Source organism: Filicampus tigris, chromosome 1, assembly GCF_054856515.1.
Source record: "Filicampus tigris isolate MCC_2025a chromosome 1, RoL_Ftig_1.0, whole genome shotgun sequence".
NCBI classification, from domain to species: Eukaryota; Metazoa; Chordata; class Actinopteri; order Syngnathiformes; family Syngnathidae; genus Filicampus; species Filicampus tigris.
The window spans coordinates 2581961-2609679 of NC_141217.1; the positions used below are offsets into that span (position 1 = coordinate 2581961).

Here is a 27719-nt window from a genome sequence, read left to right on the forward strand (position 1 = left end):
CTGTTTTTTTTACCCCCGGAAAAAAAGGCGAATGACGGACGATGGAAGGGTACCCATGCTGCAGACAGATGTCAAATAACAGATGCTCAATTTGTACTAAAATGCCCAGCTGTGATTATTACTCTGCCCTTCTGGTTTACGGCTTGTTTTAGTTCACTTTGCTGTGGTTGTGATTGCTGTGCAAATGTACTTTTATTTGCTGCTTTGTTGCTCAAAACAGAGGACAAATCGCAAATGAAAGGTCACACATTTAAAATATTTTATTGGTGATCCGACGCACAGTTTTGTTTTTATCAAACAATCTTAACATACTGACTCTGAAATGAGTAACAAAAATAACGGCACACTGTAACAGCTGGTGCCGGAACATCATACACAAGCTGGCTTAGCTGGGCAGGCCAAGAACATTAAGTAACTCAAATCAACTTAAAAAGTGCCCCCTCTCCCATGGAAATGACTGGCAGGTTTAGGCTTTGTGATTGCAACTCAAAATGGTCAGGAAGCACATGCTATTTATTTTTTCCTGCTATGGCAAACACTAAACACAAAGGGCAGGGCAAGTGCTTTAAAAACACCTCAAATATTAAAAAAAAAACCTCAACCTGCACCAGCTGTCAAGTATAGCATAACAAACATGTACTGTATGTGTTTGCAAAAATACAGTACCGCAATGTTGTACTGTTAATTAAAACGAACCCAAAAAAAGTTCATCTTCATGTTAATTTCAAACATGTCCACAGCACTTTGTCTCTGAACAAAGGATGTTTACCTTGAATAAACTCATACAGAAAGTATCTGTTCAACACTTTCCCTTGTAACAGGTACCCACTAAGCATACACCAGGTCCAAATAAATACGCCCACCCACCCCCCATCTGTAAATGCTGCAGATTGCAGTACATCTTGGGGCTTGTCTCAAGCTGTGCTGGAGGCCCACCTCCATGTTTTTGGGATGGGTCGGGAGGGGCCCCGTCATCAAACAGACTGTTTTCTTCCAGGCCTCACGTTCTACATTTTGACTTGCTGAGAGCACCACTTGGGACACATCTGGGAGCGGCACACGAATCATTGAGATGCAACGACCAGCTAGCTTACGTTGCTAACACTTTCAAGTTGGAGGCTTGCTTTGTAACAGTTTCCCTTTGACACCTTTGCTACATTCATCCATCAACACCTGAAATGGACAGGCCGGGTGTCTCTTTTCCCAACAAAATCTGAAAATAATCTAGTCTACTCTAGAAATCCAGTTTGAAATGGAACAAATAAAATACTGCAGAACAATTTTAAATTAAACATGAATTGACGATACGACCTCGGAAGTGTGTGACAGTAGGCTAAAAATATGTTAGCGATAAAACGAAACAAAAGCAAAGCAAACAACAGAACTAGCATATTGAATTGAGACGTGATCAAAGACGTGTAGCAATCTAAGGATTGCTCTGAAAAGAACCCAGTGTGTTCCTCTTTGGTGTGACAGTGTCTTTTCCCACACGTGGTAGGCATCCCACAAGGAGCACAACTTTGGCAGTCTGACAAGATCAAAGGTCCACGTTTGTTGAGAGGGACTTAAGAGGGGATGGGAACGGTGGCTGCATCAGTTGCCCATAAGAAAGCGTGCGGCCGTTTTGGAGAACGTCGGGTCTTCTTTTCACATGGACTCAAACTCATCGATGCGCTGCTTGGTGTTGCCCTGCCGGATCTGACGCAGCGTTTTGTACTTGTCTCGGCCCGCCTTCACGTTTTCAGCGTGCAGGACGTCATTCTGAGTCTTCTTGGTTTCGTCTCTGGCTTCGGCCAACTCGGAACTTAAAGTCTGATGACACACGAGAGGAGCGGTGCACGTAAGGTGAAATTCTTCAACTCAATCGGAATAAAGAGAAAGGTGAGCGGAACACACCTGGAGCTGTTTCTTGACCCGCTCGTTCTTCTGGGCTTCGGTGACACGGGCCTCCTCACTACGCAGATCCAGCTGGCAGACGCCCTCGTTGGACAGCTCGGCGCTGGCCTCGGCGTGGTTCTCATCCTGCTCGTCGTGCTCGCTCTCCGCGTGGCCACTCACAGGGGTTGGCAACGTGGTTATGGCCGTCTTCAGCTCCTCCTTGGTCTTCTCGAGGTCCTCCTGGGCTGAGAGAGCCTGTGGAAGGAGAAGCAGAGCGAGTAAGGGCGCAGCGCGCGCAGTCAACGTCAGCATTCGTGCGGACTGAGGTGAGCCGCACCTTGTGTTGCCATTCGGTGGCCTCGTCCTCTTTCTTCTTCTTGGCGTCTTCCAGCAGCGCAATCTTGGCTGTGAACTCAGCCAACTCTGCAGCCTGAAATCAAACAACAGACAACACTTTCATGGTGGGGGAGGTGCGTGGGGGGTGGGGGGTGGAAATTCAAATATCTTTCTAATTAGGCCCGTAATTTGTTGAAGTTATGATTGTTATTTTGGTTGGTGAAGCCCCTTCTGAAGAAGAGCAATTCGGACACCAGCGTTTTTAATAAGTATATAAAGTGCTTTGTTACAGCTGTAGCTGTTGTGAAATGCGCTATATAAATAAAATTGTATTGCATTGTAAACAAGATCCCGGATACAAGTGGCTGAAATGGCTTTCCTCCGCAGAGTGTCCAGGCTCTCCCTTCGAGATATGATGAAAAGCTTGGTCATCCATCGCTGCTCCTCCATGTTGAGATGAGCCAGATGAGGTGGCTCGGGCATCTGAGTAGGATGCCTCCTGGACACCTCCTTGGTGAGGTGACCCAGGTGCATGTTCGCGGGCCCGGCGGCTGAGTGCTATACTCGCGTCCAGCATTCGAATGCCATAAATTCGCTCAAATAAATGACCACTCGACTCAGTACAACTCTTACAATTAATTGATATTATGCATGATAACCCTAACCCCAAACACCCCCGGATGGAGCCGTGCTGCACAAGCAGAGGAGTTCTTGTCTTTGACATGCTAGCGTCAGTTAGCCTTATCCGATACCGGTATCGCACTCAAGGTAAAATCAATCAAGTAAAATATGATTGGACTGTGGCAATAATGAGTCCGCTAAAAAGATAAAGTAGTCTTAAGACGGTTGGTCAACGATAATGTATGTAGCGCAAGAGAGTATTCGTTCACTTACATTGGATGAACATTGAATGAAGGCTAATGCCAACAACTGCTTTGGGGTAGACCTAATGCAAATTAGCATTTACAATGCACTGGTGGAGGACAAGCTGCACATTACACTACATAATGTACACAAGAGCAGTTAACTGTTATTTAAAGAAAAGGTTTAAAACAAAATCAATAATTATCAATATTGACTTATCAGTCAATACTTGAAATATTTAGATTGTGACAGTTTTTCAAACATTATCTCTCAGCCCTTCTAAGCACATTATGTTTAAAATGGAGATTATTTAATATTTATATCAACCAGTTTATTTCACTCTTTCATAGTTACATTGACCTCTTATTAAAGGTTAAGTATTATGTTAAAATAAAATAACCTGTATTTTTCTTCGGGTCACTTTCAATAGTTTTAAAAAAGATAATTCAATATCTGTCTCTATTGACCAATATGAAACACTTATACCGTGATATACTTTTCAGTCATATTGCCCAGCCCTAATATGAGGTATTGTACACTTGAAAAAACTCAAAGTCTTGGTGCTACTGGACCTTAGCGCTGCTTTTGATACAGCAGATCACCAAATTTTATTAAACAGACATCTCTGGTACTGCTTTTATTCCTATCTCACAGACAGAAGTTTCCTCGTAAGCATGAATACTTGTTCCTCCAAAATCCATAAAATTAAATGTGGGGGGTCCCCAAGGTTCAATTTTAGGTCCAATACTTTTTAATCTTTATATGCTTCGCCTTGCGGACGTTATCAGGAGACACAGCATCAGCTTCCACAGCTACACTGATGACACACAGCTGTGCTGATGACACACAGCTGTATGTTGCCGCGTCTCCTGATGACACAGGACCGATTGATACCCTTTTAAATTGTATTTTAGATATTAAGTCATGGATGGCAGACAATTTCCCACAGCTCAATGAGGACAAAACTGAGGTTTTAGTTATCGGCCCTGAAGGTCAGAGAGTGAAACTTTTACCAAAACTACAAGATTTGAAACCCTCACAATGTGTGTAAAGAACCTGGGCGTCATTTTTGACTCTGAGTTCAGTTTTATTCCTCACATTAAAAATGTAACTAATATTGTTTTATATAATCTTAAGAATATTGCCAGAGTCCGCCCGTTTCTCTTTCATGCTAACATGGAGGTGTTGATGCATGCTTTTATTTCTTGTCGTTTGGATTATTGTAATGCCCTGCTCTCTGACCTCCCCAAAAAGAGTATTTCCACCTTACTGCAGAATTTAGCTGCACGGATGCTGACAAGGACCAGAGAGCGGGAGCACATAACACCAGTTTTAAAATTGCTGCATTGGCTTCATTTCAGGGTCGATTTTAAGGTACTTTTATTAATTTACAAATGTCTTAATGTTCTTGGGCCATCTTATTTATCTGACTTGCTTTTATCATATCAACCCTCACGGCTCCTGAGGTCCTCTAGCACCGGCCTTTTAATTATTCCACGGTGAGAACCAAAACGCACGGCGAGGCTGCATTCTGCCATCTTGGTCCACAGCTTTGGAATAGCCTGCCAGAGGACGTCAGGTCAGCAGAGACTGTTGATATTTTTAAAGGGGGGCTTGAGACATACCTTTTTAGTTTGGCTTTTAGATAATTTCTATTACTCTTTTTAGTACATTTTCACTACACACAAGGTACACGAAAATATCTGGCGCACACAAAGGAGGAAGTAGGTCCGGTCCGTAGCTCTACTCAGTTTTGGGAATTCTGTAGGGATCCAAACCATTTATAATGTCTATTTTTGCAAGATATCGGTGTCTGGCTTCACTGTCTAATTTATCCTTGTAAAGCCCTGCCAATTTCTTGCATTTTAACATGTTTTTGAATCGACAAAGACTGCTCGTTATTTCAGCCCACGTTGTGTCTGCGTTTGTGTGTGAGGGAGCTTGGAGACACACCGGAGTCGAGGGTCACTATGTTGTTGTGTGTCCACCAAGTTTTTGGTGCTCACAAAATGTTGGTGATGCTGAGAATCGCAGAAATCTGAATAGCTTGGACGACTTGGCTGAACTGATGTCGACAAAGTGATTCATTCTTTCTTTTAGATATATACAGGTTTTGTTGAAGTTACAGAGAAGTGTGAAGATGCAGTATAAGTAATTTCTGAATATATTTAGGACAAAAGCTAGCTGGCTGAACTGTTGTTGACAGTGATTCATTCTTCTCTCGTGTTCTGTTTATGTACAGTGAAGTTACAGTGAAGTGTGAAGATATAGATATACACTTGCTACAAGTAGTAGCAAGTTAACAAGTTGCATTCACACAAAGTTAATTCATACATGAATTAACATAATAATAAAAATGTTCAGTTGTATTTTTTTTACCAAACATGTTACGTTTTTCCAACATATTGCCATCACCAAGACACCCACCAGTTGCTCCTGGTTCTTCTGCTGGTCTGCAGCCTGTTTGGCCAACTCGCCTTTGGCCTCCTCCGCTGCTTGTCTCTCCTTATCCAACCTCTCAGCTTCCTCTCGCGCCTTTCGTCGCTCTTGCTCTAGCTCCATGGCCCGGCGCGTCTGCTCCGCAAGCTCTGACAACACACACAAACAAGATAGGACTTCCAATTTGCAAAACGTCCCAATTTCATAACGTATCCCAAGATCTGTCTTAAGGCCTAGATAGACCAATCCAACGTTGGCCCACTGTGGCGTTGGGCTGGCTGTCGGCACGTTAAGATGGAAAAATACACCGTACCGACAGACAGCGGCACTGACCATTAAAGTACCTTATGCGCATGCGTAAGATGTAATACCCCTCCATACCATCTGGATACAATGTGGCTTTGTAAGATTCTGTGTTTTTACTTAGACTGCATTTCAGGCAGCGTGCCAGTTTTGGGAAGTTGGGTATTGCCAAGACAATTCCATGCTGTTGTACCTTTTTGGGCTCTTGTAGTCTGCTCTTCAATCTGTCTCAGCCTCTCCATAAGTTCGTCTTTCTCGCGCTCGATCCTTTCCTTGTCCTTCTCTGCAGCCTCTCGCTTCTTCTTCTCGTTCTCCAGTTGGGCCCTGACACATTTCAATGTGGAGTGCATCACAATACATACACACAAATTGAGCACCTGGTGTTCTTTGGCTGCAATTTTTCTCAAGTCTAGCTGTTCTACTGTACATCACATCGCTGATGCCAGTATGACAAAGGCACACCCCTCAAGCGGAGAACAGCGTGTGAGCATCAGCTACTTGACCTGAGAGCAACTGCGCCGTACGTGACCCTTTTCAAGAGGACCAGTGAAGTACCTCTCCATCTGCTTGTGATGCTTCTCCTCCCGAGCCTGAGCCTTCATCTGCTGCACCTCGATGGTGTCAGGCTTCCTCCTCCTCATGTACAGCTCATGGTTACCCATACACAGCGCCAAGATGCGCTTGTTGATGCGCAGTCGCGGCGCGTAAAACACAAAGTCCTGCAGACGACAGTGAAGAGTGGCACATTGACAAGACCTGCTTCCTGTGTGTTTGAAGCTGGAATTGTGTTCACCGCTTTGACACTCACAGGTGCTTTCTTGTCAATAGGCTTGATAACAAACTTCTTGTCGTTAAAGGAGATGTTTCGAATCTCACTCCAGGGGAAGCCAATCTTTGGTGTCAACCTGCAAGGGCAAGGACCGTGTATTGTTGTTGAGAAAAAGACCGCTTGATTCAGCAATGGTGGCATAACTTCAGATCCATCAGCCCCAAACACACACAATCCTAATGCTGACGCAAAAAGGATCTGCCACGTACTTGTCTTCATGCTCATAGATGTTAAGGCCGAGTGCATCTACGCCCAGCCAGAGCTGTGTGCCCTTCTTGTTTTTGATTTCGAAGTAGTTGACTCCGTACATCTCCAGGTCCTGGGCTATCTTTAAATATTCCATCATAGAGTCCTCTCTGGTGAGGATAAAACACCATCATACACTACACTACACAACACACATTGTTATTGTACATGAGACAACATGTCCAAAGCACACCTCACAGACCTGAGCATTCCTCTGTGTTCCTCATGCCAAGTCTGGATCCTGTCCTCCCACTGCTCCTTGGTCAGCTTGTGCTGCTCCAGCACTCTGCATGCATACACACAATTAAAAAAAAATGTGAACAAGCATACAATAGCTTTTCATAGGAGACATACTCAAAAACTATCCAAAGATGCCAAGCCTCTCAGGTACATTGAGGCTATTTTCTCATTTGCGTCTTAGCCATGCAACACATGCCGTCAAAAATACTCTGAACACATATTTTCACTCATATTTTCTTTGCATTTTTATGTTTATTCTCTTCCTTTGAATAATTTTGTGACAAAATATTGACAGATTATTATATTTTCAGTTTTGATTTAATATGTTTTGGCACTATATCTACATTCACTCACATCTCACTGACCAGAAAGACACATTTTAACATATCAGGTGAATAAAAAATTATTATGGTAGTACAAACCCAATTCCAATGAAGTTGGGACGTTGTGTTAAAACATAAAAACAGAATACAATGATTTGCTAATCATGGTCAACCTACATTTTATTGAATACACTACAAAGACAAGATATTTAATGTCCAACCTGATAAACTTTGTTTTTAGCAAATAATTTTATGGCCGCAACATGTTCCAAAAAAGCTGAGACAGGGTAATGTTTAACACCTTTTCTTTTAACAACATTCAATAAAGGTTTAGGAACTAAGGGCACTAATTGTTGAAGTAGGAATTCTTCCCCATACAGTCTAGGGGTCTCCGTTGTCGTATTTTTACCCTTCATAATGCGTCACACATTTTCAATGGGAGACAGGACTGGACGACGGGCAGGCCAGTCGAGTTCCCCCACTCTTTTACTATGATGCCACATTGTTGTAACACATGCAGAATGTAGTTTGCGATTGTCTTGCTGAAATAAGCATGAGCGTCCATAAAAAAGACATTGCTTGGATGGCAGCATATTTTTCTTCAAAACCTGTGTGTATCTTTCAACATTAACAGTGCTTTTACAGATATGTGAGTTACCCATGCCGTAGGCACAAACACAGGCCAACACCATCACAGATGCTGGATTTTGAACTTTGCATCCATAACATTCCAGATGGTTCTTTTCTTCTTTGGCTCAGAGGACACAACGTCTACAATTTCCCAAAACAATTTCAAATGTGGACTCGTCAGACCACAGAACACTATTTCCATTTTGCATCAGTCCATCTTAGACGAGCTTGGGCCCAGAGAAGCCGGCGGCGTTTGCTTTGCATAGTAGAGTTTCAAGTTGTACTTGTGAATTTACAGCTTAACTGTATTTACTGATATTGGTTTTCTTCAGTGTCCCTGAGCCCATGTGGTGATATGAATTTGAATCCGAAGTACTTTCATACCGTACTTCGGGTTTTATCAACGAGTACGGGCTTTTCTGCAGCTACTATCTCTGTTCCTCACTGTCTTCCATATGCTTTGTCTGCGCGACTTCACTTTCTCTCTCAGCCTGTGAGCATGTAAAGAGACGGAGGCACAAAAAATAAAAAAGGAGGCAGAGGCGTGTGGGAAACTACGTCACGCTCGCTGGCCTCACTGTGCTTAAAAGAGACAGGCTCTAATTTACCAATTCAACCACATTCAATAAAATGAAATAAAAGTACAGTATGTTTTTAAATATAGTACCATTTTAAAAACTCTAGTATTGAGGTACTAAACTGGTACACGTGTACCATGCAACCCTAGATGACACAGGGAAAAAGTGTGATCGGCGCACAATTTAGAGGTTAGCCTCATGTTGCTAGCTTCAGCTATTCCTTGTGCCACCAGCTGTAGTGGGACCATACAATGGCGATGAGGAACAAGGGCAGCAAGACGCAGTGAAGCTTCATCGCCAGATTATTATGTCCAATAATGGGCGGACAACAACAGTGTACTAACGAGAACTTTATTTGGCATTACATGCATGAACGCGTGTACTCCGTTGGTTTAAAGTGAAAGTCAACCCAAACATTTTTTTCAAGAATATGTTCTGTGCAAGCCCACTAGTTGAAACAAGGCATTCTGATAAATATTGCTTTTGTTTAGCGTGCTTGCGTGGTCGCCAAGTTTTCCTCGTAATCCATATGGCTCGTGGTGGAACAGTATTGCTCTTCATGGTGTCCGTTTTGGCAGATCTGACAATGTTATTCCCACCGACGTCAGTATTGTCAACCCCAAACCATTTACAGATTACAGATGACGTGGACTTGCGCCTTGCTATGATTTCCCACGGGACACTCCTCCATATTTGAAACAGCTTGGCTGCAGTGCGGACAGACTCACGTGACTGGGTCCCGCTCGCTGATTCGGCGAATGATTATCACTACCTCCTCCTTTGCCGCACATAATGCACACTGATTCACCGAATGAGGATTTCAGCATTTCCTCATGCTTTGCGGCCATCGACTGACTCGTTATACTTTTCGAGGCAGTATTAATACTTGATAATGTAAAAGACTGACGATGATATCGATGACGATATATATATCGCCCACCCCTAGGTGATATCATTAAAAAACATTATTGTGATTGGTTGGCAGGGACCAAATCTCGTCAGCCAATCACAAGCCACAGTCCTACTTACAGGTCAAGCGTGTCCTACCTACTCGCTCGCTCGCTCCTCTGCGGAACATTTTCGACTTATCCATGGAAGCGGAACACATGGCAACTACCCTTAACAAAATACACACAAATCTGAACACTTGGCATCTGTGAGTATAGAGAACCTCTGAGGCAGCAGTCGGTCGTGTGTGAGGTATCCAGTCTTGTGGACATCCTTGCTGTAGTCTCCATATTTGGCCTGAACGGCGTATGAGGCGAGTAACACTGCTGTTTCCGGGGGACAATAGTTCTCATCGTTCAGGATGGCCTCCTTCACCTGGCACAACAGTAAAGACAACAAATACAACTCACCAGATATTTTATGACAGATTTTTTTTCAACTCAAAACAGTCAGATTGTCTGTCTCAGCATCATTCTAATATTTATAGGACCAAGCAGACTAAAGACGCAGTGAGAAGAGGGTGAGGCTTACCTGAAGGAAGAAGAGCCTTTGAGTGATCTCCTGGATGAGCTCCTCCGAAACGTCCTCTGGAAAGAACTTTGCTCGGAACTTAAACTGCAGTGGGTTCTCTTTCTTTACATCTTGCTGAGTCACCTGAACAAAAATGGTGTGCAGATGTGAATGTGGATTGGGAACAAAAAATATGATATTGAACATAAGAAAAACAGCATTTCTGGGTGGCGCAGGGAGGGGCTGACCTTTTTATTAAGTTTGAGCCAAGTGATATAGCCCTTACTGTCCACATATTGGAGGCCAAAAAACCAGACCTCCCGTAGCCCCACTGTCTTCACCACCTTCACAACACAAACAATGATATCAAAGCAGCTCTTTCAATCAAGTGAGAGGAAAACGGTAATGATTCTTCTGACCTGATCAAAAAGCTGTTTTCCGGTGGTGTTTGGCTGAATGGCAAACTCCAGCTCTGCATCCATAGTGGTCACACGAACGTTAATCTAAAAAGACACATTTCACAGGCATTTTAAATTGTCTCTACAAGCAGTAGAAAAACAATTGCTGCTTTGCAGCGTTCCCCACACCATGTCAATACTTGGGCGGGCCGCCCAAATAAACAGACAGCCGTTTAAGAGAATTTAATAAAATTATATATATAAAAATCACCCCTCCCAAAAAAAACTAAAAACAAAACGGGTCGCGACCACATGTAACGTTAATTCGCCGTCACTCAAGCCTGGTTTATACCTCTGCGGCGCGTAGCAAAAATGTGACGAGTTGGCCAATTCGGTGCTCTCGCGGGGAGCTCCAACACATACGCAACCACTTTGCCGCACACCTCGCCAAAGTCCAAAGCTGCCACATACGGTGTGCGGTTTGTCAACTTTGCAAGGAATCGCCGTAGTTTTAATTTGCAGCTTTGGTGTACAACGGTTTGCTGCCAAATAATAATCAGCTATTCAACTGAACAAGACAACCTCTCATTACCCGCCCACCGCGACAGCTTTAAACACTTCGCAAAACTAACATACGTCCACCCATTTCCTTAAGGTCGAATGACAGCCTTATTTCATTAATATTTTTTTATTTGAATACAAAATAAGTGCAAAAAATGTTTTGTCACTGAGTATTGTGGTGACAATTTTTACTCTGAAAATTCTCTAGAATTATGTGTAAAATAACAAAAAAAATAACAATTTGACCCACCACCGCCGGCATCCACCCACCCAAGTAGATTTCAAATCTGTGGGAAACAATGCTTTGGCTTTCATTTGACAGTGGAGTCTAAAACCAAGATTTGGACTGGAAAACCATAAATTGTTCAACCCAACAGCAGAAAATGTCAATGGTGTTTTGCTCCCTCCTTCCTGGGATGCAGGATGGTGGACCAGAGTTTCCTCAAAACCATCGGGGAGTCGTTCTCCATTGCCTCACCAAACTCCTCCCACGTCTTGAGTTTTGCCTCAACCAAAGGCGCTGCATTCTGCTTGGCCTGCCGCTACCCATCAGCTGACCTCCAGAGTGCCCGATAGGACTCTTCCTTCAGGTAGACTGTATCCCTCAGTGCTGGTGTCCACCAACAAGTTCAGGGATTAGCACAAACCATTTTACGGCCACAGCTCCGGCTGGCCGCCTCAACAAAGGAGGCAAGGAAAATGTCGCCCACCTCCTTCGGATGTGCGAGTTGAAACTCCTTTTGACAGCGGACCCTGCCTGGTGTACCCAGCAGACCCTACCAATGCATTTTGGTCTGCCGGCAGACCGGCACCTTCATCCATCATTGGAGGCAACACGCCAGCAGGTGGTGATTGGTTGACAGCTCTGTCCCTCTCCACCAGTGTCCAAAACATGTGGCCTCAGTCCAATAACACGACCACTAGGGTTGGGCACCGAGAACCGTGAATCGAGTGGAACCGGATCCATAATTCCAGTTCTCCCGGAACGGTTCAGAATTTAGAATGTCGGTGGTAAGTTTCGATTAATAGTTAGCCGTGCAGAAGAGTTACGAACAAAGTATGACCAATTAAAAAAAATAAAAATGTGCGCGCAGGGCGCGCAGCCCCGGGCCACCAAAGCTGCGTCGCAATAGCATAGAAGCTCGCTCCCACTCGAGCTGCCATGGTCCTCTCTGTCAGCCCCTCCGCTCGCTTCGTACCGGCAGGCAAGCGCATGCTGCAGCGGCGGCGACTCTGGGCGTGCGCCCCTGGGTGTGCGCCCGGCCCTTCCCACGGATCTCCACAGCGGCGGTGGCCGCTGGGACACCGCGGTGGCAGCAGTCGCCCTTCGCAGGGTTGATCCGACCCGGCTGGCTCATTCGGCCGACGCCTAGCCATAGAACTGAGGCGATGTAGCTTATGACCCAAAAGTCAGAATCGGCTAAGTACGTCTAATGGCAACATTGAGCCAATAAGTTCAATACACAAATGCACATATCCAGCTAATATTTAGCTTATAGTATACACAGCTACAGTACATACATATATGCTGTACATATGCACATACAACATATGGTTACATGGACTGCTTAGATTAGATAGACCTTGCCCTTAAAATGCAACATTGTGTTTGTCATATATATTTTCTTGCTAAAGAAAGACAAGGTTAGCCAATCAATCGGTGTTCAGTAGCATGCTTTCATTGACAGCTGCATTATTGTATTGCCTTGAACGTCTTAAAAATAAAGCTCTTGTGAAAAATAATACTAAATAACTGATAGATTTTCATCTGTTTTTCTGGTGTCTACTGTATATAGTGTTTTGTGTTAAATTATTGATTTCACTTGTTGCACTATGGCTATTTTGTTGTTTATGTAAAGTCCTTGTTACAGCTGGAGCTGTTGTGAAATGCGCTATATAAATAAAATTGGATTGGATTGTATTATGAAGAATCGGAATCGAAACTCGTTAGGAACCGTAATCGTCTGAATTCAAACGATTCCCAACCATAACGACCACTAAATCATCATCAAACTGCGGTCTAAGATGCCTGGTGCCAAGTGCACTTATGGACCCACTGATGTCCCTCAACAGAACAATGGAGTTCCCCAGCGGGACTACTCTCCAACAGCCCGCCTTAAAGGACTTAAAAAGGGTGGGTACTCTGAACTGCTGTTTGGTGCACAGGCACCAAAAACAGTCAGGACCCGTCCCCACACCCAAAAGCGGTAGGAGGCTAGCCTCTTGTCCACCAGGGTGAACCTCAACGTCCACCGTATTGTTGATTTCATTGTTTCGTATTGTTATTTTATTTGATTCTTCCCTTGCAAGATCCCCTGCTGCAGTAAAAAAAAATGGTGAGTTGATCACATCTGTAATAACACGTGAGGTATATATTATTTAATCCAGCGTATAAACAATACAGTGGAATCTCAATTTAACGGACCCGGAACCAAATGGACGCCTGATTCAATGGACAGCAAACAGTGTCCAATCCACTGAAAACACAACTTTTTAAAGTACCTGTTTAAGTCTGTTAGTTCCAGAATTGGCCGCAATTTGCCACAGTGCCGCTTACTGGCGCTGTCAAGACAGAGACTGGTCACCTGTTTCGTGGTTGCGCTGCTCTCATCCTACAGTCAGGTCCATAAATGCTTGGACATTGGCACAATTTTCAGCATTCCAGCTCTGTACAACACTACATTGAATTTGGAATGAAACAAGATGTGCTTTAAAGTGCACACTCTTAGCTTGAATTTGAGGGTATTTACATCCAACTCAGGTGAATGGTGTCGGAATTACAGCACATTTTGTGTGTGTCTTTCATCTTTTAACCCATTAAGGACGGGAGTGCATAACTGCGTTTCTACCATTAGAGACAGGAGCGCTGTTGGGTCTTTCTACCCTTTAAACTGAGAGCGTGTACATTTTCTTTTTATTATTTAATTATCGGTCTCTTAACCAATAAAATGCATCAGAATATATGCGTGACTGTGTCGTAAGCCCGCGGTCAATGGCGGTCGATCGTGGGAGCTCTGAAATGAGTAATGGTAGTGATGTAGACGACACAGTCAATGTTATACATTAATGGCCACATTATGCCGCCGTCCCTGTGTGAGCTATATCTTTGCTGCTGTAACAATGAAAATTTCCCCACTGCGGGATCAATAAAGGCATTCTTATTCTTATTCTTGTGGACTTCGAGCCAGTAGACAGCTATCTATTGTTACATCAATAGAATTTAAATTAACAAACTGTCTTGAATGCTTGGGCGAAAATAGCCCCTACTGTAAATACACAAAACATTAGCATTTTAAACTTTGAATTCAATATGTATTAAATTTCAAGTTTTCTTGCTTACAGACTTGTAGGCAAATAGGTCGAAATTCCCATCCCTAGTAATTACCACTCGATTTTTTACATTAAAAATAGAGCCAACTTGTACTGACACTTTATTTTTACATCTTCGATTGAAACAGTAAAGATTAATAAAATCGGGCCTGTGTGCAAGCCATATGTCTAAGGTCTTAAATTATTTTGGAATTATGTTTCTGTCTGCTACAGGGGCTGCGATATTAATTATTTTGTACGTGTTGAATTTCTGGGAAAACTTCAGGTTTTCAAAGGTAATTCCAAAGACGACCTTAGGTTTTGGGGAGCTGTTGAGCCAGGCGCTATAGGCCCTAATGGGTTAAGGGACCAATAGCAATTGGACAATTGGCTGTTCAGCTGTTCCATGGCCAGGTATGTGTCATTCCCTCATTTTGTCACTGACGAGGAGCAGATAAACGGCCCAGAATACATTTGAAGTATGCAATATTCATTTGGAATCTTGTCAAGTCATCTCTCATTATGAAGTCCAAAGAATTGTCACTATCAGTGAAGCAAGCCATCTTTCGGCTGAAAAATCAAAACAAACCCATCAGAGAGATAGCAAGATCATCTGTTTGGAACATTCTTAAAAGGCACTGGTGAGCTCATTAACATCAAAGTACTTGGAAGACCAAAGACAACAAGTGCGGTGGATGACAGACGAATCCTTTCACTCATCAAGAAAAAAACCTTGATAACAAATTGCCAGATCAAGAACACTCTCCACGAGGCGAATGTATTTGTATCCAAGTTAACAATTAAGAGATAACTTCATCAGAGGAACTACAAAGGTTTCACCACAGGGTGTAAACCGTTGGTGAGCATCAAAAACAGGAAGGCCAGGTTAGAGTTTGCAGAGAAACATCTAAAAGAGCCTGTACAGGTCTGGGACAACATCTTATGGACAGATGAGACAAAGATCAACTTGTACCAGAAAGGTGAAAAGGGAAATGGAGAAGGGAAGGAACTGCTCAAGATCCAGCAAGCATACCACCTCATCAGTGAAGCATAGAGGTGTTACTAGCATGGCGTGGGCATGTAATGTATGCCTTGCGAGTGGAACTGGGTCTCTTTTACAGTGGAACCTCTATTTACTAAGCTAATTGCTTCCGTGAGCCCATTTGTAACTTGAAACGGTCATACTGTAAATCTATGAATGGAAATTGAAATGATTGGAATTGCAATCAAACCGCTCCAGCCCCAAAATTAAGTTATACAGTATTTACCTTTTTTAACCAGTTTGTGGTTAAAAATAAATATAATGCAATACAGAAACATGCAATACAGAAACAAGAAACAAATACACTATTATAAAGAAATAAAACACTTTAAAAAACATGTAAAAATCAGGACATTATTTCAAATTGACAGTGCAGAAAATGCAAATGATTCAGTAACTGGTTTGGTCCATAACCTGTCAGAAAATCTGTAAAAATGTTGATTGTTTTCCTAAGTAAAAGCGGATTCAGATTCAGCGCCAAGGTAATCAGTCTGTTTTCATGGAGGACTACATAAATCTATGAATATTTACTGTTGAGACTAGGACAATCATGATTTCGGGGCCAATGAGCGAGTTTGAAAAAAACGATAACCGATCACCGATTTGATCATAAGATGGAGCAATATATCCAGTTAAACAAGTTGTACATTTACTCCACAGTCAACCTGCCCTACTGCAGCACCAAGTAGAGGTTCAAGCTTGTGTGGGGCCCGTCAGCTATCAGCAGTAAGCTGTGAGAGCCAAAACAAAGCCAACCGACAGAGTGAAGCTTGGTGGAATCCTGTGTGGACCAGACGGTCACTTAATCCTCTCCTGCCCTGTACATTCGGCTGGGGGTGCACAATAACATGGCACACTAATCAAACAGTCTCCAAGGAATCTTTCCTGTCATCTCACTGTCTGCTGTCCCCACAAACATTTGGCATCTTTTACAAGTTCAGACAAATTGCTGCATCAGAGATCCACCACTGTGTGTTCAGCGACACGGCTTCACACTAAAACAGGGGTGGGCAAACCTTTTGACTTGCAGGCCACATTGGGATCTAAAGAGTGTTTGGGCCAGATATACTGAAGTGTTGTGTGTCGTGTAGGGCTGAACGATTTTAGGAAAAAAATTGTATTGCGATTTTTCTGACAGATATTGCGATTTTCTACAAATGAAGCTTCAGTGCATTTACAACATACATTTACAAATATGACAGAAAATGACATCATACTATGAAATACAATAAAACTATTACTTTAATAATGCAAGTACCGTATTTTCCGGACTACAAAAGTGACAACACAATTGACTAACAGCACTGACGGCTGCACCTTTCAAATGTGCAAAATACCTCTCATCCAGGTAGTATGTTTGTGTCAATGAATATGCAAGATGCGGCGTTTACACACCTGTCCATACAAGGCTTCTCCTCATGTTTTCCCCTTCAGCGACTCCATGCTCAAAAGCTCCTCAATTATCTTAAAACGTTCAGTACTTTGTTTCCTGATATTTGTGAAATTCAACCATTATTTTTCACAATATAAAATTTGACTAATAACAAAATAACATCAATAGCTTAAACCAAATGAGCCAGAGATGGAGAATAGGTATAACATATTACAATTAATAAAGAATAGATAATGATAATATTACAAACTAGTGTGAAGCAAAGTTTTTTTTGCAATGAACAACACAAGGAATTAAGTTAAACAGTAATAAAAGGAACAAAGATAAATAATTGTATTAGTGTTATCTTCGTTCCTTGTGCAGTTGTTTTTCAAGAACCCAAGGCCTGCTGCAATGAGTTTGAACCCAGCTTGAAAGAAATATATTTTTTTTTAAATCAAGAGGAAGTTAGTGGAGAACTAGAACCAAGAGAATAACTGGTATCAAATTCATTATTTGAATGTGCGTGTAATGGTCACCACATTTTGGCCACAAGCCGTCGCTATTTTTATCTACATGAAACTATGAATGTGGTCATGGGTAAGTATTGTTCTAAAACACCAATGTATATACAGTATATTGTAACTATGGCAAAGCAGCGCACCTTCCAGCATGACTATTCGGTGGGGGGAAAACAAACTTCTGAGTGTCGACGGCCGCGTCTTTCCACCTCTACCCGGCGCCGGACCAAGAAGTCCACCCCACCATGCTCAACCAAAGCATGCTAGGAAGTGCGAAGCTCACCATCACTACAATGTACTTCATAAAGTGTATATCTTTGGCGTGGCGGTGGGCAAATCTTGCTCGCGTCCAGACCCAGAAATGTATATTTCGTGTGATGGCCTGCGTGCTGCGTGACTGGATGACGTGATCGCTAGACAAGACCTATTACTTTCGTGCAGAAAGACAGTGGGTGTGGTTTGACTCCCACAAAAGGTCTACCACTGGTCAGTGCACCATCTATTGGGGAAACGCAGGCATTGCAGGGACAAGATGAAATGATTGAATGATTTCAATTGCATTTTTTTAGTTGGACAAGTTCGGCGAGACGGATTAAAAAGACCCGCAGGCCGTATATGGCCCGCGGGCCGTAGTTTGCTCATGTCTACGATAAAACAACCCATAAGATGCACACCAGACTCGGATGTGAAGCATACGATACGTGTCAAACACGACAATTGCTTTCAATACAACAAGGCATGAGGAATACTGTAAGTGTTAGGTGTTATGCTACAATCAGACCAAACATATATATTAACTATTCTCGCAATGCGATCGATCACATATAAAGGAGGGGTGTAACAATGCGTTTTTTGACCGATACTATAAGTATCGATACTAGGCCTAGTCGACACAAAGCAATACAGTATAGCTTTTTTGAACAATACAATTCGACACAATAAAAGCGATTTCAATATGATATTTTGATATAGTAACAATGGCTTTTCTGTAAATAAACCTATACTAATTAAAGGTCTCTCCAAAAAGCACGATAATTTTTTATTGTATTTTATAAAACCATCTTAACTTCACTGATTCCAAAATGTAAAAAAAAATAAAATAAATAAAAAAAAGACATGAGAACAAGCTAGTTCTCAATATTTTAGCATAAACAAAGTGCAACAGAACAAGCTAGTTATCAATTTATACATTAACTTACCTTATTATTAGAATAAGTTGGTTTGTTTCTATGCATTAAAACATCATTCTAAACAAACCCTTGTTAGCCTCGTTACTTTCAGGGCACGATAGACACCATCAAATGATCAGTGGCTGGTTTTGGAAAATAGGTAATGCTTACAGCTGGACTGTGCGCGTTTTCAATCTTGCACACTCACGCTCTGGAATATAACAAGAAAATACTGTGTGCAACTAGCGTGAAATAATTTATCGATCCATTTTATTGAATGTACGTTACAAATAAAATTGTTCCCCACACTCTACACCTAGTTTACTCGGTAGTTGTGGATTAACAACAAGACTTTAAAAAAATGTTATCATATTTTGCATGGAGCCGATTGAACTTTGGTTCAACTTAAGTCGTTCTGGTGGACGTCGACTTGTCCAGCCGGATTGCGGGGCAGACAAAAGTTGGGCGGTATTCAAATTTGACACCGTTTCATCGTCTCTTCATAACACCAGGGTGTAAGGTAATCTCGTAAATTATTTTGCAGATTGTCCAAACCACTCAGTCTGTCCAATATAGGCTGGACTCGTAGCCCAAATCCGCGATCGATATTTGTTTACCTATTAACTTTTTAGTCCCAACAAAATGAAACATCCAAATTAATCACAATAGTAAACGGTCAATGAAATTCACTTTTATAGTGCTTTATCTTATCACTTTATGTTGTCCAAAACGCTTCATAAAGCAGCAAATTCACTTTTTTAAAAAACATATCGATGCGCTAAATGCAATGGAGCAACTAACTTTAACCCATTTAGGCTGGGAGAGCATACCCGTGTTTCTACCAGCGCTGTTCTGTCTTTCTACCTTTAGAGCCGGAGAGCGGATACATAATTTTCTTTTCTTTTTTTTAACCCATTTTCGGTCTCTTGGCCAATTAAATGCATCAGAATATACAATGGTCGCAGGTGCTCTGAAATAAGTGACCGTAGTGATACAGACAACGCGCTTGTGGACTTTGAACCAGTGGAACCAGTCGAACGTGATATATGGTTGAGATATATATTTGCAGACAATGATGATATAGATGGCTTTGTAACAGAATAGAAGATGGTAATTACCATGCGATTTAAAAAAATTAAAAATAGTGCTTCTTTTGCACTGACACTTTATATTTAGATTTTTGATTGAAACAATAAATAATAATAAACTCTGTGTTGAAAGCCACATGTCTAAGCTCTTAAATTCTTTAGGAATTATATTTTTTTTGCTACAGGGGCTGAGATAAATTATTTTAGAGGTGTTGAATTTCCAGGAAAACTTCAGGTTTTAGAGGGTGATTCTGAAGGCACGGCATAAACATTAAATCACAATTTAATCAACATTCTCTGACACACACACACAAAGAAACATGTCTACATTTTTTTTAACGTATTTTTTAAGTGTGTGACATGGCCACAAACCAATATCCATTTTTAGGACTCCCAAATCATTACCAGGACAAATTCCTCATTACACTCCACTGTGCAGGAATTAAGATTGCTGCCAACTGGCACTATTCATTTAAAAAATAGTTGCTAGGATGGTCAGAGAAGTCACTGAATACAGGTACACTATATTTAAGTTTGCAACACTGAAGCCAGGTTGCTGCTCTTGTTCGCTTGCACTGCTGACACACATGCAGGTCAATATTTTAGCAGTGCATACTTGACATTTACGTTTGACTTCCTAAAGGCTGCAGAGACTGTGGATGGGCTGATGGCCCGCAGACCCTACTTTTCCCAGATGTGATGTACATTTTTACGTTCATTCTCCATGAGGTCGGTGAGTTGAGGAAAAAAAAGGGAGTGGGGAGGGCCCCAAACAACAACCTCTAGTATGCATCTGAGAAACACATCAAAATTCTTATGTAGACCCCTGGTTATATCAGCCGGCTTGCGACGTCGCTGGCTTTAAGTTTCTTCAACTTTTGAAATCAGTTACAATTACCTGACAGCTTAAGTTGGCATATTCTTATTTATCACCCAAAAAAAAAGTCAATATCAATGCTTATCATCAAATTAAAAGTGACTTTCAGAAAATGTTCTTATAGTATTTCCTGAGCTAAATGAAGTCCTTAAAATCCTTCTTGAGGATTACTACTAACAAGTGACTCACCCAAACACATTAATCAACATTCAATATAGTGACAATATAGGGACCAATCTGCAGCCTACCGGTCGACCACGATCGACTGGTCAGGCACTCCTGACTTACACGTAGCACAGCTTTTGGAATAAGACTTAATGTACAAAATTAAAACCAACCAGTCCAAAAATAGCATAGGCCTCTGTGCTGTTTAAAAATAAATAAATAAATGAAAACATGTAATAAAAAAATCGAATCGAATCGAGACTTCAAAATAAAATTAAATTGAGGATTTGAAGAATCGTGACATGCCGAATGAGATTTACAGTAATTACCGGTACTTTAGTGGAGCCTCTAAAGAAAAAAAAAGATAAAATAAAATAAAATAACTCAACAAGCGAGCTGTTATGCCGTAAGTTCCGCCTACACACATGCTACTTTCAGTGATTATCAGAGCGGTCGTCTAGATTTCAGTAGACGAGTCAAAACGTTTGGGTCTATGTATGACACTGTATGTACAGTATTTACTAGGGATGGGAATTTCGACTAATTTGCCCGCCGACTAGTCTCAAATTTTATTTGCGATTAGTTGACTAGTCTATAAGCAAGAAAACTTGAAATTTAATACATATTGAATTCAAAGTTTACAATGCAAATGCTTCGTGTATTTAGGGGCTATTTTGGCCCAAACACTCAGGACAGTTTGTTCATTTAAATTCTATTGATGTAACAACAACTGACTGAATAAAAGTGAACAATTGAAAGAGAAATACATTTCTGATACATTTGCCAATGCAATGCATGCCATTTATTATGAATAATGTAATGAGTAATGGTACCGACTCCCAGTCCAGCAGGGTCTCATTCGCTAGCACCATGTTAGCTGCATTATCATGCACACAGGCAACGACTATGGCCACATACAGTAGTTGACCCGCTCAAACGCTCGTAGCATCTCCTCTTTTATTTGGTTATGGTTACTCTCGTGTTGGGGCGTGATTGTTTTGCGACTTAGCCCTGTGTACAGAGGCTCGATATACAGCATTAATTTTTCGAACCCTTTGCCCTCAACAAAAGAAAGCGGCAGCATATAGCGGGCAGTCATTTCACAAATTAGTTGGGTAATCTTTGATGTGCGGGGAGCATGCTCGTCTGCCTGGCCCTGCCGTCATGCCCACTGGGCCCGGCTCCGCCATCATCGACCTGTAGGTTCAGCATAAACCAGCTTACAACTACTCTACCGGAGCGATGAGAAACCACACTCAAAGGAAACACCTCAATGTGCCAAACGGTGCTGGGTTTTTTTCGTGGTAGCTTCGACATCTTCAGAATTTACTTTTCTAAATATTATTCCCCAAACTTAGTGTCCCCACCCCTACTATTTGTACGTGTAGGCGGGGGCAGAGGGGTGCAATTCTCTCTCTTGGTGCTCATCTTGTTGACAGAGACGTGAGGAACAAGATGCGTGATATTTAATGCAGTGTTTAACCGACTAATAAAATACTAAACGTTTTATAAATCATAGACTGTTAAACGACTAGTCGCGCACATCCCTAGTATTTATTGTACTGGAGTGTCACTTACATTGGGGGGGGGGGGGGGAAGGCATGAAACTCTATGCCTGCTTTGAGGCTGACCTCAGGAATCCCGCAGGATGGGAGTCAACTTTACCTTTAAATCACGGGATTGGGACGGGACAGGATAAAAAGTTCACAAGAGCAGATGGGAGCGGGAGAGTCCATGAGGGAGAGGGGGGCGACAAACATTTTATTTTTAATGCGTCTGACCTCTAAAATCGGAGCGGTACCGGAATGGGAATCATTTTGAATGGGAGCAGGATGGATGCGAGTTGTTTACATCTGGGACGGGATGAGACGAGACAATTAACGCCCACCCAACCATACTATGATCCGGGACAGTTCGGGATTTTTCCTGTGGGAGTGGGATGAGACTGGGTTCGAACGGGGCGTGGGGTGATAATTTTTATGAATAAGGTGGGGGGGGGGGGTCGAGGCCGGAAGGATACCCAGGTCAAGGGTGGAGGGTTGCGGTCGGACCAGCAAAAAAGGGTCAAGTGCCCAGCTCTGGCTGTAACACAATGTCCTATTTGGTATGCAACCACATCGTAGCATCTTCTATGGCTTAAGCAGCCATTATTCAGTAAACCCGCGTTGATTAACAACCAAAACTCTGTATGTTTATACCCTTGGTGGACATCGAAGCAGGAAGCGCACGCTTGCTCTCTCCCTCTCTCTCACTCGCGAACGGAGTGATGCGTTCATGAACTGGGAAATATCAGCACTCAACAAAAAAACGACATGTGTGTCACTCATCTGCATCACATAACAATAAAACCCATCATTAAGTTTGTTGCAATATACTACGTTATAGTTCCTTTTTTTGTTACAGGTGCCTACCACATTTTGATTGTGTAATGTGTAGATCAATTTACTACTTTTAAATTATGCATACCGGTGAAGAAAAACAAAACCTTTTTGCTAAAGTTTAAATTAACACAAAATCAAAAACCATTACAAGTGTTTATTTTAGTTTTCTTTAGCACAGGGCATTTTCACAATTTACTCCTCTGATTTCACTAACTTCCGTTAAAAAAAAGGTCTTGGTGCCCCAAGTGAAATATGTATACAAGTACTTCTTTTTGTATTCATAGATTGTATGTATTCACTGTATTAGTGCAACTCTGCATAGTGTATAGTTTGGGTTCAATTTTAAAACGCCCTAAAGAATTACAGCTAAAAATTTTAAGGCCAGAGTATCACCATCAATTTAAGCCGCTCCCTTATCTATAAACATGTCAGGAATGATGGCTTAAGTTGCAAAGTTTAATGCAAGTTGAATGTACTTTGGTCTTAATTGTCTTCATGATTAGTTTGCACATAAAGAATTCAAGCTGTAAGCGAATGATGCTTATTATAAGAGCAGCAGCTTGCTGCTTGGTGTCCTGCCCGTTTTCCATCTCTCCCTGCTGCAACACACCTGGTTCAAATGATCATATAATCAGCAAGTTCTGCAGAAGCTGGACAACGACCCTGATCATTGAATCAGGTGGTTTGCAGCAGGGTGACATAGAAAACATGCAGGATATCGTCCCCCGGGAATTGCCCATCCCTGGTTTAGGGTTTCAATTTCCATCATTTCAATGGGAAAAATTACCTCAATTTAGAAATGTTACAAATGGGTTCATGGAACTAATTCAGTTCGTAAGTTGAGGTACCACTGTACTGTGATGTTTGAAACTGTGTCACTTGCTCTAAAAAAATAAGACTTAAATAGTGAAATTAAACATTATTCATAAGAATGGCAGTTTCGGCAGAGTAGATCATGTACTTTAGTCAGCAATTGCTTTCTTGTGAAGTTATCTGTTATGGGGAATGTTAGAGGTGTATGAATGCAAATTACACTTATCCGAGCTGACTTTGGGCAAGAAACGGGGTACACCCTGGGTTGGCCACCAGCCAATCACAGGACAGTGGTTATATGCAAACAAATGTAACAAACCCCGCCTCACATGCGGAGGTATTATCATGACAGGAAAGTGTTGAATTTTACTTGCTCATATTATTTCATCCTCTTACCGGTTTCGGCATTGTTGCTTCCTCTACTCCCTAAACAAACCAGGTGAGAAGATTCCGTTTGTTGTCAGAGGATGAACACAAGATCTCTATCGCAGAACCTGAGAAAGGATTAAACATATTGTGTTAAAACTGAGTATTTAAACAACAGAGGAAAAAAAATTAACAAAATGCTATTCACATTAGAATTGATGGTAATGATGCACTCCCAGAGCAACACATGTGGTTCATTTGAAATGGCTGAGCAGTAATTTTACCAGTATCCATTTTTAAATGCTCCACAGTTTTCTGTAAGAATATTAAAGGGACTGGGGGCCGCGATGGCCATGTATTCACTAACAAGTTCATTTTATATATTTTTGGATCAGGAAAATGAAAAGAGTTGCCATTTTCTCTTTTATCCATTCATTTTGGAGAAATTAGTAAATAAGTAACTCCATGAATAACACCCCTTGTTAATGAGGAGAATGGCCACGCCCCCTAGCGTTCTATGCATGTTCGGCCGGAGTCACACGAGGAACCGATTCCAAACCCTCCATTTGAAATCATTATTATTTTATTGCTTATAACGTCCAAAAACGGCGATCAATTGGTGCCAAAATTTATGTGGACATCTCTACTAAAGCCCACTTCAACATATCAAAAGGATTAACCTCTCCGTGACTGATTTATATGAGAATAAGAAAATGTGGAATTCAGCAGAGCTACATAGATTTAGGCTGGGACAAGCGCACACTGCTTCTTTGCTTAAAAAAAAAAAAACTGCTTCTTTGCTGATCACAGTTACAACGGGCGAGGCATTAAACACCAGACAGGATATTTACAGAGACTGAAGTGGGAATGAGTAGAAGTGCACATTTATTTGAATGAGGAATGGACCCAGTTTTTCAACTTAGAACGCGCCGTCCAATTTGGAAGGTAACTGCCGAAATGGCACGTTCCAATGCGGCCACACTCGTCTGTGCAGTCAGCCTCGCCGAAACCTTTTGTTCGCTGTTCGATGAGGGCTTTCGTCACTCTCACGCCGCTTCACTCAGGCAGGTCGCGGCTGCAAGTAAGCAGGGACACCGCACGTGACTGCTTGCGAGGCGAAATGAAGACAGAGGCTCACCTTCACCTCCACACGCTGGGCGGACAGTAAGGAGCTAATGTTGTTGTGCTAACGCCTTTTGTTTTAACGGCCTGAAGCTAGTTGCTGCTATTAGCCGTCCCAATCCTACCTTTAGCCAGGGAGGGAAGCGGGGGGCTCCAATCTACATGCTGCAAGCCGCCGTCTCTCTCCCTTCTGAGACACGAGTTTAGCGTTGCTAAATGTCCGAAATATAACCAGTCGGGGTTCGTGTGCGCATTCATGCTCTTGTCCGCTTCAGCTTGTGAAAGTGGAGGAGCAATCGCCACGGTATTTTTGATTTTGTTTTGTGGAGGTGATCATGATGAGATCACGTTTTATGTCAATAAATCTAAACTATTGTGTAGAACACTTTTATACTTTCACAGGTTGAAGTGGACAAGAGTAGTATGTGCATTTGCATTATGGTGGTGATCGGTCACTGTTTTAGACAACAGAACTGACAAAGTGAGCAATATTACCAAGCATGCCTTCCTCGCGTGACGTAGACCGCGAGACCGAAAACATAACATAAGCCACGCCCCTTTTAGGGGCGGGGAAATTTGTCGTAAACCTAATCACAAAAAAATACCTTAAATCACTACAGTCTCTCATTTTAGTACTAATGTCATTTTTACATGCAAACCTATTATATAAGTGCCAATGTTAAGCTTGCCCAAGTGTCCCTTTAAATGTGAGGTCATGTACAACTGTGATGACAACTGATGCTGCAATGTGATTCTCCAAAAGATCATTGAATCACAGGTAATGATGCAATGTTTAATGTTTTATAGTAGGGTGTTACTATTATTTTCTGTTTTGTATTGGACCAGCCTTTTAATCGAATAAAATTGTGAGCATCCACGCAATTTGTACTACACAACGAAAAACAGACATGTCAAATGTTCACCTCCAATCCAAGAGTCAAACTTATGTTTCTACGCTTTCCTGCTTTCAAGGCACCATCGTTGATGGTGAGCAACGGTAAACGTCATAAAGGACATGTGTAATCGAGTCCACGTAGCATAAAATGACACCGTCAATTACTGCAGCAGTTAACTGAGCATGAGCATGATTCAGCGTGGCGGCTCAACATGTGGCTTCTGTGTTAACTATCACAGAAGTGTCCACTTGTTGCTCGTTAGCAATTAGTACATCTGGTTTCCTCCCAGAGTTTTGTTCCACGGTAACGTAGCCATGATTTAGTCAAACCGGAGAAAACAAAATCCAATATCTCAAAACTACAAGGCTACGAAATCATGAAAGAAGCACAAGTTACACTTTTAACAAAGGCATTTCTGGATGGTAACTTAACGTAAGCTTGATGTGAAGTTGTTCACGCTAAGATATTGTACATTTAATCACAGGTTGCCCGTGAAACGCCAAAACATTTCCTAGCTAGTGGGTGTCGTCTAAATAACGGGACAAGTCAAATGGTAGCCAAGGCTGCCCCGCGCGTGCACGTGAAGTTTAGAGCGGGGGGGGGGGAAACATGTCAGTCACCCAAGCGTCGTTTTGTAACTAAATAAACAGACACGTATACATTGTTTCCAGTTCATATAAGTAACGTGCTGTTTAAAAAAAACGTCGAACACGATCATTTCCGCGATTACATCAAACTTGAGTGACTCGTCGTTAAGAAGCAACTCACCGGGGTGGGGGGAACTAGTATGTCTCTTAAATAAAAGAAAAGCCTGGCGTCTTTTGGCGTGGAAAATTACGATCGGCGAAAAAAATCCGTCACGCTTCCTTCCTCAAGCGTGTCTGTTGCGTTTACACAAGCAAATTCCCACAGGCATAGAAACGCGTTGATGTCTAAACAACCATAAGGCGATTTGAGAGTCTCAGTGTCGAGCCTTCCGGAATACACATCAACAGCTTCCGGTAGTAGCTTTAAAAAATAAACAAATAAATGACACGTTGGAAGACGGACAGTCAGTTTAACAGTTAACCAGCTCACGTTCAATAGCACTTCATACTCAGACGAAACGAGAAACTTTTACACAATTAAATTCTGTACTTACATTTAAATATATACTGTTGTAGTCAATTGTTCAATTATGACTACGGTACAAATCATGTTTCCTAGGGCGTTTTAAAATTGTCTTAACTAGCATCCCCTATCCATCCATCCATCCATCCATCCATCCATCCATCCATCCATCCATCCATCCATCCATCCATCCATCCATCCATCCATCCATCCATCCATCCATCCATCCATCCATCCATCCATCCTGGCTCATTTCATTCTGAGGACATTGAATTGATCACAACGGGACTGTTCTGGTTGTCTTAAAAGACATTTGACCTCTCATCAGCGAAGACGTTATCAGTTTTTGCTCTAGCCTTGTGCATGAACTAGTGAAAGCATGAACTGATGAAACCTGCTCGGATG

At 42.0% G+C, this 27719-nt stretch overlaps 1 protein-coding gene across 2 annotated transcripts; it reads right to left on the minus strand.

The window, feature by feature from the left end:
- Positions 1-235: 235 nt before the first annotated feature.
- On the minus strand, positions 236-27196 carry LOC147152478 (radixin). Of its 2 annotated transcripts, none has more exons than XM_086047057.1 (15): positions 26973-27196; positions 24217-24314; positions 10544-10627; positions 10373-10468; positions 10146-10268; positions 9838-9989; positions 7089-7181; positions 6859-7005; positions 6629-6725; positions 6376-6539; positions 6014-6144; positions 5506-5666; positions 2216-2308; positions 1897-2133; positions 236-1812 (listed from the first exon to the last, which is right to left on the minus strand). In XM_086047057.1, exons 2-15 carry the CDS (start codon positions 24226-24228, stop codon positions 1648-1650), a joined length of 1755 nt encoding a protein of 584 aa, XP_085903183.1. In that variant the 5' UTR covers positions 24229-24314; positions 26973-27196; the 3' UTR covers positions 236-1647. The 2 variants fall into 2 exon arrangements, with proteins under 2 accessions (XP_085903183.1, XP_085903192.1); XM_086047066.1 differs by having other exon boundaries at positions 7098-7181; positions 26973-27195.
- Positions 27197-27719: the final 523 nt, after the last annotated feature.

Excerpts from the sequence above, each read along its gene's own strand:
- LOC147152478 (XM_086047057.1), bottom strand. Across the intron at positions 7,006-7,088 it reads GGAATGCTCAGGTCTGTGAG|AGAGGACTCTATGATGGAAT; the intron begins GTGTGCTTTGGA and ends TATCCTCACCAG. Across the intron at positions 6,145-6,375 it reads CATCACAAGCAGATGGAGAG|GGCCCAACTGGAGAACGAGA; the intron begins GTACTTCACTGG and ends GAAATGTGTCAG.